This window comes from Curcuma longa, chromosome 14, assembly GCF_044706935.1.
Source record: "Curcuma longa cultivar G26 ecotype Majalengka, Jawa Barat chromosome 14, ITB_CL_G26_1.1, whole genome shotgun sequence".
NCBI lineage: Eukaryota > Viridiplantae > Streptophyta > Magnoliopsida > Zingiberales > Zingiberaceae > Curcuma > Curcuma longa.
Genome location: NC_133874.1, coordinates 4,146,947 through 4,168,311, shown reverse-complemented (window position 1 = coordinate 4,168,311; position 21,365 = coordinate 4,146,947). Strand labels below are relative to the sequence as shown.

Genomic DNA, 21,365 nt, shown 5'->3' with positions numbered 1-21,365 from the left:
TTAAAATTTTTCATTTTTTATATTTTTTGATATTTTTGGTAATTAAGTTATTTTTGATAATTTCTATTTTAAGATTTTAAATTAATTTAAAATTTTTAAAATTTAGAATCTGTTAAGTTTTTTTCTCTTTCTATGAACATTTTTTCTTTCTTTTGCATCTTAAGATTTTGATAAATGTTTGCTTAGTTGATGTTAAGAGAAGTTTTTTATTTAATAATAATTTTGACAATGTCATTTACTTTCTTATTTTTTTAGTATTCTTTTGAATCAATAAATTTTAAAAGATTGATTCAGGTGTTCATAGTCGATTAATAAAATTAATATACCTCGCAGAATAATCACTATCTCATCCGACGCTAGCATCATAAGACTAGAGCCAAAGGTCATTGTTAGTTTCTCACCTTGTTAGTTAAGGCGAGGTTTTCGCATTTTATTTTTATTAATTGTAATTTATTTATGTTTCATATATATTTAAATTATATATCATATTTTATATTTTATCAAAGGGCACATTTCAATATAAACTATATTGGAACAAGATGTTCAAGTAGAGATTTGGAAGATTAAAGTTATTGTAAGATAGAAATTTTTTAAAAGGGGAATTCTAATGCTCGAAGAGTGTTAATTTCTTTTATCAATTATGATAGAGGAGTATAGGGAAAACTATTTGATAGACTTTAGATATTAAATCATTCATGTTTTATTGTACTTTTACTCCAAATAGACTCAATGTCTTCTTCATAGAGTAAATTTAAACTATAACATATTATATTACTTATTTTAGTGATTATATATGCCGGTCGATTATCATTGTAAATAAAAATAGATTCGCTATCTCAACGATTCTCCTAGAGTCGGTCTCATAAATATGGAGAGAGGTTAATTTAGGTACATAGATGTTAGATGCATGGTGCAGCTGAAAATATAAGTAATCATTTTCTTCGAATTGATCCTTGACCATTACGTCGATAATACAATACGTTACTATCTATGCTACGCCCTCAGGGCTTATCATTGGAAATAAAGATTTCACTATGTGTGGTCTTAAGATAGAACTTAGGCTACGTTTGGTACCACCTAATGTAATCACGCTTGTAATGTAATCAAGTTTGTAATGTAATGTAATGTAATCAAGTACTATGTTTGGTTGAAGGAATGCATGTAATCTTTGATTACAAGAATGATTACATTATAGTGTTTGGTGTACATTATTTTCAGTAAGGAATCTAATTTTTATTATTATAAAATACCAATAATACCCTCCTAATTTTTAAAATAAAATAAAAATAAATGTAATAATAAAGATTATTTTTATTATCTTTAAAATAAATTATTTTATTAATAATTAATAATTATTAATTATTAATTTTTATTATTAATAAAATTAATAATTTTTATTAATAAAATTAATAATTATTTAATAATTTTATTAATTATAAAAAATAAAAATTATTAAAATATTTATTAATTACTAATTAAAATTAATTAATAATTTTTAATAATTAATAATTTATTATTAATTATTAATTTTAAAAATTAATTATTAATAATTAATTAATTATTTTTATTTTTAAAATAATTAATTAGTTTAAATAATAATTAATTAAAATTATAAAATAAAAATTATTAAAATAATTAATAAATATTTTATTAATTAATAATAATAATAAATAATTTTTATTTAAATTATTAATAATTATTATTATTAATTTTATTATTTTAATTATTTTATTAATTATAATTATTAATACTTATTTTAATAATTAATAATTATTATTTTATTATTAATAATTTTATTATTTTATTAATTATAATTATTAATACTTATTTTAATAATTAATAATTATAATTTTATTAATACTTTTATTAATTATTAATTAAAATTATAAAATAAAAATTATTAAAATAATTAATAAATATTTTATTAATTAATAATAATAATAAATAATTTTTATTTAAATTATTATTAATTATTATTAATTATAATTATTAATACTAATTTTTATAATTAATAATAATTATTTTATTAATACTTTTATTAATTATTTTAATTAAGTTTATTAATAATTAATTATTAATTATAATTAATAAATTATTGATTTTATAAAATTATTAATTTTATTAATAAAGTGGAAGGGTATATTTGGTATGATAAAAATAGAATCTGTAATGTAATCAGATTACATACTATTTCCTTTGTAATCCAGATTACATATCTTGGCTCCTCTTTTGTAATCCAATTACATTACATTATATCTCTAAAATGTTACCAAACAAAGTAAATCATCTTGTAATGTAATCTTGATTACATTACAAGCCTGATTATCCCTTACCAAACATGCCCTTAGTGTATTAGATTTCAACCTATTATTTATGTAGACAAGCATTAATTTTATAGTGATTAATCTAAACCAAAAGAGTGACACTAGATTATTTATCTACTAGAACATCAATGTTTTATTATGCTTTTATTCCACAAAATTAGATGGACCCAATGCTCCCTTCATATAGTAGACTAAAATTGTACCATATTATATTGCTCTAGTAATTCTTTTAATGAATTTTTTTTATTTTTTATTTATCTTAGTGTTATGGTACAAACTGTAGGGTCACGAGCTTGGGTCAAGTGAAGCTGACTCACGATCAAACTCAAGTCAAATTAGCTCGACTCATTCTCGTGCTAGACTTGAGCAGTGTGACTCACAACCGAGTTTGAATCAAACCGGTTGAGCTTAAGACCGCGCTCGAATCAAGCTAGTAGATCGAAAGGTAGAGCCATCATAGTTCGACTTGAATTAAGCTCGACAGGAGACTCGACCCAATGGGCAGGCAAGTGAAAAACGTGGCGCAAATACATCCTCAGTATGTGGGCAGACATGTAAGACATGGAGTGCACACGATCCATGGATGTGAGCTAATGCGCAAGAAGTGCGTGGAGTGCCCTATGAGGACTTTTCCCATTCTCCTAAAATAATATAAAAAGGTGCTCATATACGAGGGTGTAGGTATGCAGATAGGACATTTCTTCTACTAGCCCTCTTTCTTTTCCACTTTCTTCTTCAATCTAACTTGAGAGTCGGAGGGATTTCGTCAAGGTCCACATTGATCTTCTTTTTAACTCTTTTCAGTGTTCGCAACTTTCCTAGAGTTTTCACTGTCATTGAAAACCTTCATTGGAGTTGGATGTCTGCTCATCAAGTTTCCCAAAACTTTCGTCAGAGTTAGATATCATGTCAATATAAAACACAAACTGTAGTCATCCAAACTAGAAAAATAAAATAAATATAAATATTAGAAGTTTATACCAAATAGATTCATATAATACAACAAATATACACTAAATAAGATCAAAAATATATAGATAATTTACGCACATCACTAACCTAACTCACATCCGACCTACACGAAGAGTTCTGCTTCAACGCTTGAAGGAGTAGTCCATCTTCTGATTTTAACCCGAAGATCATTAGGAATTTTTTTTTCTTCACTATGCAGCTTTATGATAAAGATTGGTTTAATAGTGACCAAAATAAGTGGCACTAAACCAAGTGCTATTATATATAGTGTAATGTCCAATGTTAATCTACACCCTCCATACTTATTCACTCCAACCAAAATGGTGATCAACAGCTTTATTTGAGAGCACGGCAAACATGAATGAATCACGCTCTGTTTGGATGAGATAAGAGAAGATTTGTTAACGGGAGGGGAAGGAAGAGAAAGTGAGGTGAAGTAAAATATTTATGTTTTCTTTATTTAGAAGGGATGGAAGGTTCATTAACGTAACATGTGTTACATTATTTGGAAGGAAATGAAGAAGAATGAAAGTTAAATATATAAAATTATAAAAATACCTTTATTATTTAAAAAAGATAATGCATATAGAGGACGAATAAAAAATTATAAAATTCTATCAGTATTGCATATGAAAATTGGGATATGAAAGACCTTAAAATAAACAATGCATATTTTTTAGATAAGTCCTTATCATGAGAGAAGAAAAAGAAAAGATCAGAATTATCTATCTATGTCATCTTGAGTTTTATCTTCAAAGAGATTTACGACGAGAGCTGACATCGACGTCGTGAAACATGAGCGATTGGACACTATGTGATATCAATGCGTATTATGCGGAGAGTGATAGCACAAAGATGAGATACCTAAATAGATATGTTAATTTAAAAATTAATATTTTAAAATAAAAATAAAAATAAAATAAAATATTTTTAATTTTTTTTAATTTATACCTAAATTGAAGTATAAAAAATAATAACGATTCATAAACATAAGAAAGATATCTTTCTTTTTCATTCCATCTCAAGCAGAGATCAAATTTTTCTTTCCCTTATTTATCTTTCCTTTTCTTTTCCTCATCTTTCTTTCCTCGGCTGTTTCTAACCAGAACGTCAATAGTATAGAAATAAAATAAAAAGGAAAAAAGGTATTCATGCATAGAATGTCTGAAGCATGCGGGGCCATTCAAAGTTAATGGTAGTATCAGCCTGAGGCTGCATGCGACTGCGACTGATTGCATCAGCTACTACCTGCACTTTTCTCCTCCCTTCCCCTCAATTAAATTACAATATTATTCAGACTGCAGTGCAGTGAGTGCAGTGCTGCTGCTCGCGGATATCATCTGACAACTCCACCACTTCATTTCACTTCGCTGCAAACTTAACTAAACTGGTGCAATGGCCATGCCATGCAGGCAAGAGGAGCTATGTATCTCTCTCTATCTTCAGCTGACTGATATATCACTCTGAATTAATTGTTCGCCATTAACAGAAAAAAGAATTAAGGCGACGAGACGACAGCAACAGCACTAGCACCAGCAGCAGCAGCAGCAGCAGCAGCAGCACATAGTGAGTGCGGCATCTCGAATGCACAAAAGTATGGGTGGCCACAGCCAGTCATGTATCTGTGTATTATATATATATATATGTGCACAATATTGTCATCGATCTCTTCTAGCTAGTTCGTGGAGCATGAAAAGGAGAGAGTCTTGCTGCGTAAAGCGATGGCTAGCTCTTTGGCTTCGTATTGCATTGTCTGCTTCCTTTGTGTTTGGCGAGCAGATAAAATAAGAGGGAGAGGGAGGATGATGCAAGACAGAAACTCTAATTATTTTAGAGGCTTATTTTTATAATATAATTTTAGAAAAGATTAATCATAGACTAAATAAAAATTTAAATAATCTTAAAATCCAAACGATATAAATAATAAAAATAACTCTAATACAATCATAAAAATTATTCAAAACTTCTAAAAAAAACTTCAAACAATATTTTTTTTTATCTAAAGTTGGACTATTATAAGTTATGCCCAATAATGAAATGTAGATATCTAAGTGAACTTTAATTTGATATATTATAGATTTGGTAGTTAATTAGTTCGAGTTAAAAGTTATGATCTTTCAAGCTCAATCCCCTCTACATCATAAAACCTCTTAGGTTTGGAGCGTCGTCAGCCTATCATCGTGCCATGGTCATATTAGTAAATATGGTTAGGTCATGTTGATTGCTGAATACTTGCGGTTGACGAAACACGATCGTATCAGGGAATACAACTATACTATGTTCGGCTTCTCTTCGCCCGTATTAATTTGATGTTGAAAATCTTAATTGCTGATCTTGTTGCTGCATCATAGGGGCTTCAAAAGGGTGCTCAAGTTCGACGATCCCATTTATATATTTTGATAGTTTGATATTGGGAAATATTAGAAACGGAAGAGGTTTGTTAGTGGGAAATAATTAAGGTGTTGGGTTTGGTGGGGTGCAAGGGGAGGAGATCCGGAAGCAGCCTCACCTTTATCACACATTAATATACTAATTACTTCAATTATAGTCGCGATCTATTCTATTCAAAAAATACAACAATAAATTTTTTTAAAAAAAATCTAGTTTTTAGAGTAAGGCAAAACAATAATATGTCTAGCGACCAGTTTTAAATTGAGGATTAATATACGGTAAAACATTCCACGCGCGCGCAAAGGTAGGAGTGGGTAAAAATTTAATTAAATTGAATAAACTGATTAAATTGATCAAATTTAAAATTTTAATTTGGTTATTTCAAAATTTTAATTATTTTTTTTAAATCAATTAATTCGATTCGATTTCAAATTTAAAATTCCTTATTCAATTTTAAGTTAATAAAATTATAAATTCCTAACTAATTGATAAAATTTTTATAATATTTAAAAAATTTAATTATTTTGGTTAATTTGATCAAAAACTGAATTAATCGATATTTTATCAGTTCAGTTTGTTTGATTTTTATTTTAAAATTTGATCAGTTCGATTAGTTTAAAAAAATTTAATTCGATTCAATTTTGATTAATTCAATTCGATTCGATTCAATTTTAATCAAATACTCAGACCTACTCAAAGGCTCTAATAAAAATAAAAATTTGAGGATTAATATAAGATAAAACAATAAAATGAAGTAATGCAATCCCTAATATGTTGAAGTAATACAATCCTTAATATGTACTAATAAAGATAAAAAATTAATAATAACTGGGGTGGTATGATAACACATTCAAAGGCTCAAATGGAATGAATATCACGAGATCAACTTCTAAATATGTATAAGTTGTACCATAAATTTATTTGATAAATAAATCAGATATATAGTTTATCAAATCAAAGGGCAGATCATTTGCTATTAAAATTAATTGGGTGAAGTTTGAACCTTTGAATTATAAAAAAATAAAAAAATTAATTAGTATCATTTCAATAAAAGATGAAATCTGTCATCTTAACGGTCATACACGATCACATTCCTGTTATAATATTATGAACCCTATAAGAATATCCACATTGATGTTAATGTTTGAATGTTATAATATTCAAATGATGTTACAATCAATATGGATGTTATAATATCCATCCACACATCACATTAGCATTTACATTAGCATTTAATTCTTTGAATGTAATTAATAAATAAAATTTAAAACTATATTTAAATATGTGAATAATGAGACTCACAAAAAATGAATATATATTAATATAATAGATATATGAGATGTTAGATTGTCAATCAATTTCGGCGAAGCCACAACAATGTCTTCCTTTATCGTGGTCAACTGTAACTTTTCGATTTATCTTTTCATAGATGATCGTGAGACCGATCGTGAGGTTATTGGGTGACGAATTCTACTTTTTACTATTTTATCGAGACAATATCCTTCTTCGTCGTAATGCAACTTTTCAATTTATCTATTCACATATGATTGTAAGATCGATTGTGTAAAACCGTTGGGATGACGAATTCTACTTTTTTATTAAGAATTGTACGCCAACCAACATACAACTATATCACCATGTATGACTAGCTTCGATGATCGATCGCACCAGTTGAACTCTTTGAACCGGCTAGGCTTGCTCATCCTCTCTTGTTCTATAATTCTGTGACTAGCTAGGCATGGACTAGAAGAGAGCAGGAGGATTTGCCAGTCTCGGAACAACACAGGAAAGAAAGAGAGATATTGTCTGCCGATTTCCTGCTAAAAATAGTAGGAGTGTTTGTCGTGGACAGGCCGCCGATTTGAACCAATCCGCAAGGCGACATTGGAAAGATATCCTCGTGATCCTACTTCCTCCCTACTCCATCGATCCTCCTCATTCATGCATGCACACTGCTCCTCTTTCCATCCTCCCTCTGCCCTATCACCGCAAAACGGAAATTTAACCAAAGCGCAGCGCAGCGCAGGCAGCCAGGCACCGACGCAACGACCGACCGCACACTTTTCCGTCGCCCCAATCCTCCGCCTCGCCTCTCTGCAGCTCATACATACTTGTGTTTCTTTCTTCTTCTTGGAAATTAGCGATCGAGACAAAAACCGCCCTGCCCTGTCTCATTACTGCTTCTCGCTCTCCCTGCGCTGCGCTGGGCTGCGACACCCGGTGGGTTTCCTATTTTGATGCGACAACCGGTGCGTTCCCCGAGGACGAGGCCAGCCCCGTCATTTGACATCTGCTGCCGCTTCGCTTTCCGTCGATAAATATTACACTCGTTGCGCGACCCTCCACGCGCGAGCGAGAGGTTTCGGAGGGCGTGAAGCGTCGCGGCGTTCGGCGTGCCGATAGGATAGTGGAAGAAGAAGCGACGGAGTCGTAGTTTCGCAGGCGCCGGCACACCGTCATCGCTTGCTTGCTTGCATTTTTGTTTTGTTTTGTTTTGATTTGATTTTTACGTACGTCGATCGGTTTAATGGCTGGAGGAGGATCCCGTGGAAACCTTCTTGATCCGGCGGCCGCCGAGTTTCGGCCGGATGCCGCCGGACGGTTCGCCGTCCTCGCTTCCTGCCACCAGTTGCACTATCCGTTGCCGCCACCCCCGCCGCCGTCTCAGGTTACCTCGGCGGCGGCCTCTAGGGCGGTGGTAGTGAGCATGGTGCCCCGGCACTTGCGTGAGGCGGATGTGAGAGCAGCGATGGAGGCGTTCGGCGGGGTGCAGGCGGTCGACGTGGGGGCTCTCGCGGCGGAGGGCGTCGTCATCGTGCACTACTACGATCTGAGGAGCGCGCAGGCGGTAGTGGCGGAGGCGGCTCATCACAGGCTGGTCTATCTCGCAGGCGGATGGGCCTGGTTCGGCGGTTGGGGCCTCAGCGCCAACCATTTCCCGGCGGTTTGGGCTCAGTTTGCGGCGGCGGCGATCGACGAGCCCAACCAGGGATTCATCTTCGTGATCAATTCGGATTCGGCGTTTTCCTGCACCGCCCTCGCCCAAATCTTTGGAGCATTCGGTGAGATCTTCAACCGCAAACTTCTCCAATCTCCCATGGTTAATCACTACGGAGCAGTTAACACATGCATGCCCTTCTTAATCGATCAGGAGTTCTCAAGGATGTGAAGGTGGTTCCATCGAAGCAGCAGCACCTCGTGCTGGTGGAGTTCTACGACAAAAGGGACGCCGGCCGCGCTATGTTAGAGCTCAACGGCAAAGAGATCGACGGAAGACGGCTGCTTCTCCAATTCGGAGCGACTGAAACCCAAACAATCAGAAGGTATCTCCTCGATCTCCACATTTTGATTCTTCTTCTCATTTGCTAAATTATAATCTTCCCACATTTCCACTCGATTCGCGGAGCAGCAATACTCTCCCGAAGGAGAGGAAACACGAGCTCTCATTGCCTCCGAGGCTTGCGCGAGGGAGTCTCAAGGACCGCAGATGGCTGCAGAGCGGGAAGCCGGCGCCATGTTTTGTGAACGCAGCCAATCCCAGCGCTAAGACCAGCCACGGCGCCATTGTCAGCGCGGAGAAATGGAGCAGGAAGTCACTCCGCCGGAACGACTGCTACGTCCCATCGCCGCCGCCGCCGTCGTCGTCGCAAGAGCCGTCGAGCAGTAAAAGAAGGGGTTGGAAGAAATCCACCAAGACCAAAGAGGAGGATTCTGGCAGGTTTCTCTTCAAGGAAATCGACACAGAGGCATCGTGCCAGCTTTCTCCTTGCAGGGACTCGAGAACCACCGTCATGATCAGGAACATCCCCAACAAGTACAGGTCCGTCTCATTTCCGTGTTCTGATGCTCGAAACGATCTCATTTGATGATTCTGAACATCAATTCATGCTCTGCGAGTGCAGTCAGAAGCTGCTCTTGAGCTTGCTGGACGACCACTGCGTTGAATGCAACGAGAAGATTAGAGACGGCAAAGACGATGAACCTTATTCCGCCTACGACTTTCTCTATCTCCCCATCGATTTCAAGTAAGTTTTGCAAATCTCGAACTATAAAATTAAGTGCATTCTCCAGTATTCTTCCTGTATTCTGCAAACTGTTCTTCCTGTATTCTGCAAACTGTTCTGCTTCAATTTTCTTTTATTAATCTCCTCCATGGCTGCTGCTGCTGCTGCATGGGAATGAGTAGAGTAGGATTGCAACTCGGTGGACGACAATCCTGGAAACAACAGAGCATAAAGTACTCGACCGAGTATGGAAGCTGAAAATTTTAATCTGCCCCATATGCTCGCAGTAGTACTGAATCAATCAAACCTTAATAATCCAACAAAAGCCGAACTTTTTCTGGCACAAAACAAATATTAAAGTTGCCCATCCACTTCAGTCTCGGTAGTGCTCTTCCGATTGATTTAGATTGAGATATGTGGAAGTGACCCATCAGAACACAAAGCCTCGATCGGCTTAACACGAACAACAATAGTTTAATTATCGCTTGCATGAACTCAGAACACTAGAAAGCTGCTTTTGGACAAGACACGAAAGAAAGAAAGCATGAATTGTGGTTTCTTTTATCTTGGGACTTGTCGGATTATTGACTAATGATGCTTGTCGGTTGTGTCGAAGCAACAAGTGCAACATGGGGTACGGGTTCGTGAACTTGACGTCGCCGGCGGCCGCCGTCCGCCTCTACAAGGCCTTCCACCGCCAGCCCTGGCAGGCCTTCAACTCCCGCAAGATCTGCCAAGTCACTTATGCTCGTTTGCAGGTACGTTACTAATTTGCTACTCAGCGTTCTTGAGCTTTTGTGATCGATGTTGTTTGTGATGAAGGGATTGGAAGCGCTGAAGGAGCACTTCCGGAGCTCCAGGTTCAGCTGCGACTGCGATGAGTTCATGCCGGCAGTCTTCTACCCTCCACGCGACGGCGAGCGGCTAGCCGAACCGGTCCCCGTCGCCGGCAGGCGGGCAATGGACGGCAATTCTAGATGAGACAAGGAAGATGATGATGTTGTAGCTAGTCCATATAGATTTGCTTTGCTGTTTACTTCCAACTCGTAGAAGAAACATTTACCTTTGATTTACTGCTCAGTTCTGGATGATTCAATCTACGCCATTGTCAACTTTTGCATATGAATCGGGAAGACAAAGAAATCGGGACACAGATCAAATGGCATCTTCTCTTCTTGTTCGATTAACACGTTTTGATCTGGGGGTGGTCGGTCTGATCCCACGGAAAATTTTCGATTGTGTTCTCCAATTGAAAAAAAATTCTTACAAATACGTCGTAGTTGGATATCGAATTGCAGATCTCTAGGTCACAACTCGAATATCCTACTGTTGCACCATTGCCCCGGGGACGTAAAGATAATGTAAAGATTGAATAATAGGTGATAGTCAAAATATTTCTATTATAATCGAATGATAATAAGATAAATATGTCTAAAATAATTATTAAAAAATAATCTGATTGACTGTTTAGAGTAATCAAGTTGTTTAGTAACTTCTTTCTTAATTGATAACATAATCAATTTGTTTAATTTTTTTTTGACATAACAAGATTTTATAAGCAATGTGTGCATTTGAAAAATATCCATCAATTTTTTTTAAATAATTCACTACATCCATTGTTGATTTTGTTCTCTTGGTAACGAATACTTCAAGAATATCAACTTGAAAAATAAATCATCTCCATTAATATCAGAACAAACCCTATGAGTCAGAGAATTTTTAAGATTCTTGCAAGACCTCAATAAGATTTCATCATTTACACGTTGTAACCTCTTCGGATTGAACAAAAAAATTAAATATTTTTTCATATTTTTGAAACTATTCAAATTGAGTCTTCATAAAAGAATAAGCTTGATCGATTATAAAAGAAAATAGTTGATTTGAAAAGATAGTTTGATTGTGTCACTTCTTTATTTTTACTTTTATCAAATTACTTCTTTTTTGAATAATAAATTTCTCTCGAAATACAACTATCACGTGACATTTCTTTAGCTTCAACCATGACCTTATCATAATCATCTTCTCTAAATTCTTCTAGAAATAAAATAATTCCTTGTAAAAGTTTGATAGCAATATCAAGCTCCATATCTCTAGATTGAAGAAATTTGCTCATGGTGTTAATAGCATGCAACAACTTATACCAAATTACCACACCAAGTAAAAATTTAAAATTCTCTAATTCATATAATGCTAAGGACTCAGCTTCACTCTTCATTTTGGGATCTTCACTATCATTTGCCAAGTCATAGAAATCATCTTTTATTTGTGCAATTTGCTCCTTTATAGGTTTAACACTCTCAACATGACTTTCCCAGTGTATTTGTGACCATATTTAAAATCTTGAGTCGTATTGGAGTTTTAGTTTATGACCGAAATAATATTATTTTGAAATCGTATCATGTTGTACTGGTATAGTTTTGGTATTTTTAAAATATAAAATATGTTAATTAAAAATAAAAAATAATCTAAATATTAAAAATTAAAATAAAGTAATTTTTTAAAAAGTAAATAAATAAATAATAATTTTAGTATATATTTTTGATATTGAAATAAATAATATATATATACTAAATTAATGACATAGTTTTATTAGGCTTTGATTACGCCTATTTATAGTTAGTTGTTGATTGAAATTATTAACTTAAACCTAAGGTTTCTTTTGCATCCACCCATGCGCCTGTGGCGTCCCTGTTGTGACCCGCGTGCCTATGAGCATCCTTACCACAACTTGAAGGTCGCTGCAGGATTGTAGAGGCCTCAGTGACCCCTTAGAAGTCGTCATAGGATCGCGACGATCTCTGCAACCCCGCAGAGGTCACTGTAAGCCCACGATTCAGGTGGAGCAATAAATTTCATCTATTTTGCCCGCACAAAATGAAATTTCAAAATATGTTTGTGATAATAACTTAACTATCAAACCCTTCACATGATCTTTGAAAATCTTTCATCGATTGGTAGAAAAGGAGAACAATGTATAGATCTGTTGTATCACTCCAAAAAATGGCATAGCCTTGGGATAACAATTCGTTATATTACATAAAGCTAAATTAAGACTATGACAACCATAAGAAGTATAAAAAGCTCTGGGATTCATTTCAAATAACTTTTTTGTACACCTTCTCCCTTTCATATTAGATCCATTATTATATCTTTGACCTCTAATATCATCAATATCAAGCTCAAGATTGCCAAAGTATTTTTAAGATGCATAAAAGCCCAAGTCCTGAAGTATCATCAACCTCTAAAAATTACACCCAATATTCTTCTACTTTTGTAGAACTGTCTGAATTATCTAAACATCATATGATAATGGATATTTGCTCCTTGTGACTGATATCAAGAGTACAATCTAATATGAATGAAAAATATTTTGCTTGTTTAACCTTTGCAAGTATTATTTTTCTTACCTCACTTGCCAACATCTATATCAACTTATTTTAAATTCTACAACCGAGATATGTAGTATAAATCTCATGGTCTTTTATATATCTGTCAGAGGTGTTCTTTCATTACTGGATCAAATTCTACAATCATTTCAATAATTTATAGGAACAAACCATTGTTTTCAATTTAAAATTTTTCACAACTTTCTCAAAATGCTAAGTTATTTTTCACCAATCATTGAATAACTATGATTATCCTTTGTAACACTTGTTTCTAATGTTCTTTTTCTTTATTAAGTTGTATTTGTACGCTTGCATCAATCACTTTATTTTTTTCTCAACCTTTTTTCCAATTCAAGTCAATTCGTTATACATTTTATATGCTCCTTATTTGTTTCATGATTTGCAAGACAGCGGCTCAAATTATGTCAATCATTGTATCATTCATTAGTTAACTAACCATATCCAGTCTTGGTTACATGCTTCTTAAATAAATTACAGTAAAAATAAAAAATCTTATAAGAAGAAACTGAATATAATAATCATCTTCTATCACTTTCCTCCCCGTTTAGTAGAATTCTTTTATAATGTGACACATTGAAATATTTGTTAGCATTATCTTTAGGAAACACATTACATACATCTCTCTTCAGATATCTTTCTACTAAAAAGTCTCTAACTTTTTAATCAATATTGTCCCACTTCCTCGGATCATCAGAGCAAGTTTTATGATAAATTCTCATGTTAAAAATACTCATCATCTTTCTCATTATCATTTAATTCATCTACATTAATAAATTTAAGGACTTCTTCAGTATCATTCTCATTCTCATCTAATTCATAATCTTATTCTCCATTAATTGAATTATCAATCATGTTTCTAACCTCTAAAATTATTTTTTTTATTTGAATTAAATTACTTATTGATATCTTCAGCTTGACTTTAAATTATTTATTCAATCTTTAGCTTTCTTTTTCTTTTTGTCACTCAAAACATGTACTTAGGAGGCATGATTAATCTAAGAATTCAACAAACAATTCAAAGGAATATCACATACACTTTTGCTTATGTTGCAATTTTGTGAGATATTTATTCAAACATTTAGTAAACATATGAATCCATACCTCACCTTAATGAAGATTTTTTACAACAGATTAATGTAATTCCTAGTATTATCATAAAGTAGTAAAAAAAGTAAAGATTCAAACTAAAAGCTCACTCTATCTTCTTCGGTTGGGTACTGGTCTACAAAATTAATCGAGTCAAACATTTTTTTCTTCAATTCAAGATTTCAAAGAACATACACAAAACACATTTCATCTATTAAGCAAGTTGAGAAATCTACTCCTATTTTTAAAAGAAAATGCTCTAAAGTAATAATCGAAAAATGCAAGAGGAAGAAGAAAGCAAACCTTCTAGCTATTGAAAAATGATTCTACCAATAGATCTTTTGTCACTTTTTAAGTACTGAAAAGGGAAAGAAGAGAAAATAATTCTTTGATCGATTTACGCGAAGGATTAGCGTATGAAGGATTTACACTATACTATATAATAGATTTTTTCTTTCAAAATTATGGGCCCCAAGAAAATGGCCCTGAGTAGGGTGACTTTTTTGCCTCCTAATAGGCATGACCCTAGGCTTACAAACACATTTGCTTAAGCATTTGTGCCTCGCAAACATATACCCGACTGAATCTATGCGTGCCGACTAGAAATGTGACCAAAAAGGTAGGAGGATGAACCAGAAGGAAGAATACCTAGAAAGAGATATTATGGCTTGGGAACATCCTTGCTTGGGAACATCTTTGTTCGGAACATCCTCAAAAAGAGGTTGCAGCTTGGGAACATCCTTGGAAAAATATTGCAGTTTGCTCATTTGGATATATATTTGTCTGGGAACATCTCGAGAAGACTGCCCAACATTATTACTAGCTAATCATACAGAAACATCCTTATTCGGGAACATCCTTTATAGGTCGGTTCAGTCATGAGAATATCCCACTCAAGAATATCTCTCTGGGATATGATCCCTCTTTTTAATCTAGTCATTCTGGCTAATGATGCCTTAAACATGGATTTGACAGGAGCAATAATGCCTTAAGCATGAGTTTGACAGGAGCTATTAAAGAGAAGACTAACATGTAAGACCTCATGTACTGTGAGAGGAAGTCAACCTTGGAATCATACTTGAGCATGTCACTTATGTAGGATCATGCCTCATACTGGAAGGATGATGATCATGCCTATGACAGGGGATAACAACAAAGAGTGGTGATACACAACATGAAACCATAGCATGAAATTGTAGCATGACACTCACATTGGCAGTGGGTCCCACCATGCAGTGGGACCCACTGCATTCAATTGTGAATGTCATGCTACAATTCATGCCCATTTCATGGTAAGTATCATTTCTCTAACAACAACCTTATTACATCAGCCCATTTCGCTGCCTGCAAGCACACGTGACAGCTTACATGGAGGGTGTGTTTAATGGATATATAAAGAGAAGTGTGTGAAGCAAGAAGAGGTAATCGTATCCATTGCTAAAACTGCTTGAAATGCTTCTCATTTGCCATCAAGTTGATCCGCTCAACTTCTCCTCTCTCAAGCCATCTTCTCTCGAGGAGGCAACATCTTCCCTTTCAACTCTGTGCTTACTTGACCATCGAAGGGGTCATGCCAAGGAGAGACTCACTCGGGTGCGAGGAGTTAGAAGCTCTATCAGATTTGGATCTAAAGGGAGAGTTGCAGTTCGTATCAGCCAAGGAGAGTAGTGGTAACCCATATCAGCAGGTGAAGGACTCGTTCGACTGAGGAACCCATTCGGGTGCATGAGGATAGGAGTTGTTGGGGTGTGATTTTCATAGTAGTTCGCCGGAGTGGACGTGAAGACTCTACTTGATTCGGACCCAAAGGAAGCGATACGGTTGAGTAGGATAGAAAGTGGAGGTGTTGACCCGCATCATCTTCCACCCCCAAAAGTTTGTCACGATTTGATAATCAATAGTTAAACAAAGGAAGGAGTTGTCAAGGTAGACGACCTTCCCTCCTAGTTTGCTTATCGAATAAATCTAGAGCACAGCTCATGCATATGTAGAGGTCGACCTTCAGAATACTCATTTGTATTGTAATTCAAACTTTGGTTCTCTTATTTATTTCCGTAAATGTTTTACTACTGCACCACACCCGTAGGGGGTGGGGGGGCATGTTCAACATATCTTTATTAAGACTTATGTGGGAGAGACACTATATGAATAATCCAAATGAGAACCATGATTCAAATGACTATGACACACTATCTTGTTGGATAATCATTATCTGAACTAGGAGTGCAAACGAGTCGAATCAAATCGAATAATATAAAAATATTGATATTCGAATTCGAGCTTGAAACATATATATGATATTCGAATTCGATTCGAAGCTCGAAAATATCAATAAATTTGACTCGAGTTTGATTCGAAATATGATTCGAGCTCGAGTTCGATTCGAATTATTCGAACCTTAATTCGAGCAGAATCAAACTTTAGTTTGAAATACCTTAAATTATTCGAGTTTGATTCGAATTATTCGAACTTTAAATAGAGCAAAATCAAACTTTAGTTCGAAATGCCTTAATTCGAGCCGCTCGCAAATAATATTATAGATTCAAATTCGGCTCGAAAAATTATCGAATATGTTCGAGTGCGGCTTGAATTCGATAATTTCAAATACGAATCAAATATTATTTGAACTGGCTCGAAAAGCTCGCGAACTGGCTTGATTCGTTTGCACCCCTAATCTGAACGATGATGATCTGCAGCCTATATTAACTATTCAATTTCTAATAATCATCGGGTAGTGATTAGTAAATCAAAATTTGCATTGTTAATTGATTATATAAGGATAATTATATTTACATGAGGCACGCCATAAGGTTTAGAAGAGGCCCACAAGGGGATGAATGTTTTTCCCAATTCAAGTATTCAACCATGGCCCGACTATAACCCGACCCAAATGTGTTCTATGCTTTTCCTATTAAAGAGCATAATTTTATGCTAATCGAGATTCGACCCATAATACTTTGGATATCTCCCATATATCTTTATCGTGCACCATGCCTGAGGGCACATGTGTTATATTATGGACAAAATATACAAGTCTTAATTAGTGGTGATCAGAGTTATTATAATCAATTAAATCTATATCATATTTTCATTGCTAAATAATGATCGATTTCCGACGAATTCTATTCGTCGGAAGCTTAGCGATGAAATATTTTTCAACGCACATTAACGACGGAAATCTATTTTGGTCGCCAATTTGGCAATCAAAAATATGTTCATTGCAAAATTTCACGACCAAAAATTTATCCGTAGCAAAACATTGGTTATGGACATTTGCGATGAATATAGATTTCGTCGTCAATTAGCAACGTATTTGACAACGAAACAAACTTTTGTCGTAAATTTGGCAATGAATTTATATTTTTTTGTTGCAAAATTCTGTGACGAGTTATTACCCATAAAAAGATTTTCGTTGTAAATTTTACTGTAAAATATTTTTACGACAAATATATATATTTTAAATTCATCATAAAATTCATCGCAAAATGTCTATTTTTTTTAGTAAAGTTCAGTGATTTCCTAATGGATGTTGCCTTCTTCTTCTTCTTCAAATTGCTTGCACCAACGAAGGAAGTTGAGCTCAAAAACTTCTCTACAAAGTGTTAGAACAAAAAACATTGGCTTGGGATGCGAACTTTGAGTGCAAACTTGCTCCTTTTTTGTTTTTATATGAAAGCTTAACTCGAATTGAACTGCAAGTTCTATTTCAGACATTAGTCGATTGATATGATTTCTAACCATTGTTCATACTGTTGAAAAATTTCTAAATTTTCTGAAATCTATATCATTTTATCGATAATTTAAATATCAATCAATTGATATACCCAATCAATCAATTATTTATAATTAGTCAAATCTTCAAATGGATCTACTTCTATTTGAGTTTATAATTTGCTCCCTTAATTTTCTTATTTGCTTATTTGTCTCTGTACAGGACAAGTTCTTATTTATAGTACAAAATAGTCAATAATATTAAATTCACTTTTGTCATGATATTTGCTTATATTTATATACGTATTGATATTTCTATTATTGGTGATATTTATATATATTGATTAAATAATAATAACTAATACTTATCTTAACTTGTAATAAAAGATCATGATAATTTAGTGTGATAATAATGTCTCTAAATATTGATAAAAGAATTTGTAGAAATGAATTTAATATCTAAATTTACATTTCAATCTTAATAATTTTTCACAAAATTCATAATTTATATAAATATATTTAGCAACTAATCAACATTAACATTTTGACACTATAAATTAATTTACCATTTTTCAAAAATAAAATTTTCTCAACGAATACAAAAGACCGAAGATCAAAAGATGTGGAGGACTAAAGAGGCTAGAGTTTCAGAGAGCGCTATCATGGGAGGATGACCTTGAAAGGCAGTGATAGCATCAATAATGAATGAAGAGGAGAGGAAAGGATGGATGATTATGTAGGGATTTCTATGCGATAAATAAAACTTTGTAGTGAAAAAGAATCCCTTGAGTGATTCATGCGAAAGAAAATTCATACAAATTTTAGATCTACAAAATAAAATTCTATCTAATAAGCTAAGGTGTACTTTTGATGCGTGCCCTTCGCTTATCCCGCTTGTCCAAAAGTTGTCGGATCTCTTGCACGTTCAAGTGTTCGTGCCTCTATGTGAATCCATACTAACACTCCTTTGGAGAAAGTTAATTGTACTAGTAACCCTTGGTGTGAGTTTCGGCTAAGAGAAGAAGAGGAGGTGAAGATGAAAATATAACATGACTTTTGGGAAGAAAAACTCTTTTTATATCCAAGTTATGAATATCAAAAGTTTTTAGGTTTTTGATATGCTCTCATTAATGAATGATTAATCCTTATTCATCATGCATGATAACCTCATCTTCTTCAATGCATAATTAATTCACATTAATCATGCATGATAAATTAAACTTCATTCATCAACTTGGTTTAATTTGAGTTTAACTCAAATTCAACCAACTTGAGTCTAACTCAAGTCTTGGTCATCCAATGAGCATAATTGTTCCTTTAGTCAAACTAAAATGAATCAATCTTCAAAATAGAATGTTATTTGTTTGTGACCCAATAGGTTCTTATAACGTTAACAATGTCTCTAAAATCTATTTTAGAAACATAAACAATGAGTGACATCTAACAATGCATCATTGCTACCCAAGTGACAAGAATGTTGAGATCCAACATAACCTTCGTGACTATGATAATGTATGACCATGTCCTTCTATCCTTGATATCTAGATTGATCAATGAGGCATAGATTGTGTCATCCTCTTATCAATCGTTATGTTTCTTGATCCCAAGTAGACTCACTCAAGCAAATGAGTTCAATATCTCATATTGACTCATTTGAGCATGACCATGCATTTCGTGGTCCTACTCTATTAAGAGGCCTCAAGATATCACTCTCGTCATATAGGAGAGATAAATCCCCATCTACATAACTCACATCCCTCCGTATAATTTGCTACATACCCATTGATCGCATTTATAGTCTATCTTGTTACAGATGATGTTTGACGACATCAAAGTATATAACTCCTTATGTAGGGAATCGTAGTGACTTCAGGTTAAAGGACTATTCATACCAATAGTCACATGAGAAAATTTATGACACTCATATAACGATCCATAAAACTTTCTCATGGCGGGTCAATTCAGTATACATTCTCTAATGTATACCCATGTGTCAACTCGATATCCCCATATCTATGACTTGTGAGATCAAATCATCCAGTCGACCTACATGCTAGTTTCAACGCATTAATATCGTCCTTGAATATTAATGTTTGACTAGGAATGATTAAGAGCAGTGTTCTCTACATCATCTCACCATCGATTCAAACAATCAATATGATGTAGATTATAACTAGCTACCCAAGGACATTATTATACTTAGTTATTTGACACAAACATAAAGTAATTATAATAACAAAAAAACTCTTATCTTTATTAATCATAGAATATAATATAAAAGTCCATAGTCAATCATCACATAATTGGTTCTAGGACTATTACTAACATATTATTGATAGTGATGAGGAAGAAAAAGGGCGATGACTAAGAGTGAAGAGGAGGCAAAGTCTTTTACCTTAATGCTAGAGAGGTAGAGAAGCAAACTTAGAGGGAGGCTTACATCGACAAGGATCATGGATCTACGTGTGAGAGAGATGTTGGAATATTGGTGCTTGATTGTAGATAAGAGACAAAGAGGATAAGAAGGGGAGGCTCGATGTCGAATAGCTTAGCTCACAACCAATTTCAAAGATTTTAAAAAGCATTTGTGAGGATCATCATGCCATTGCAAAGGATGCTACATATGCCAAATAAATCCCTCTAGAACCTTAAGTGTCTATGAAGACATACTTATACCATTATAGTTCCATTACACGAGACCTTAAACATCGATAGTGGTTATTATTCGTTTTTTTTGTTTGCAAAGTCATCACATTTTATGGTAAAATCCACACGTTATTAGATCATCAATGTAGATTATTAAAATCCACACGTTTAGTCACATTTATTTTTTTGTTTTGTTTTTGTACTAAAAGTCTTGGGGTTGAGCAATTGGTTTAAAATTAAATGGTATTATTGCCGCTGCCAGTGCCGATCAAGTGGCTTTCAAGTTCCAATCTGTCAAATGCTTCAAGGAACAAAAGTCTAGTTGGCTCTGCCTCATCTTGGGGTCCCACACATGTGACTAATTTCATTTATTTTTAGGGTCCCACACATATATATTTTAAATTTGAGTGTTTCATTTGATTAGTTTGATTTTTTATGTTTTTTAAATTTTTAAATTTGTCAGATTAATAAGGGAGTTTAATATTATAATTTTATTTATTTATATTTTTTTATGATTCATTTATAAATATTATTATTTATGATATAAATAAACAATTATCAAATCCGAAGATCCGGCTGAGCATCTTTTGAAAGATCTATCTCGCTTGATTAACGATTCACATATCGAACAACGTACAGGTTTCCCCTCTCTCTCTCTCTCACACACACACACATACACTCTTTTCCTGGAAACGACTGGTCGTTGCAAACCGCCAACCCTGTCTTCCTCCAACAGCGGATCCACGCATACCCATCAGCCCTTCGCCTTCCGGTCCGATGTGCACACGTGTCAGCACACCGCCTCCTTCAGTACGTTGACCAGT

At 34.1% G+C, this 21,365-nt stretch overlaps 1 protein-coding gene across 1 annotated transcript; it reads left to right on the top strand.

Annotated features, from left to right (window-relative positions):
• Positions 1-8,214: 8,214 nt before the first annotated feature.
• Positions 8,215-10,672, top strand: LOC141844660 (protein terminal ear1-like). The gene is made up of 6 exons (XM_074732664.1): positions 8,215-8,749; positions 8,839-9,010; positions 9,097-9,507; positions 9,590-9,712; positions 10,308-10,449; positions 10,514-10,672. Exons 1-6 carry the CDS (start codon positions 8,215-8,217, stop codon positions 10,670-10,672), a joined length of 1,542 nt encoding a protein of 513 aa, XP_074588765.1.
• Positions 10,673-21,365: the final 10,693 nt, after the last annotated feature.

Excerpts from the sequence above, each read along its gene's own strand:
- LOC141844660 (XM_074732664.1), top strand. The coding sequence starts at position 8,215 with ATGGCTGGAGGAGGATCCCGTGGAAACCTTCTTGATCCGGCGGCCGCC. Across the intron at positions 9,713-10,307 it reads TATCTCCCCATCGATTTCAA|CAACAAGTGCAACATGGGGT; the intron begins GTAAGTTTTGCA and ends GTTGTGTCGAAG. Across the intron at positions 10,450-10,513 it reads TCACTTATGCTCGTTTGCAG|GGATTGGAAGCGCTGAAGGA; the intron begins GTACGTTACTAA and ends TTTGTGATGAAG.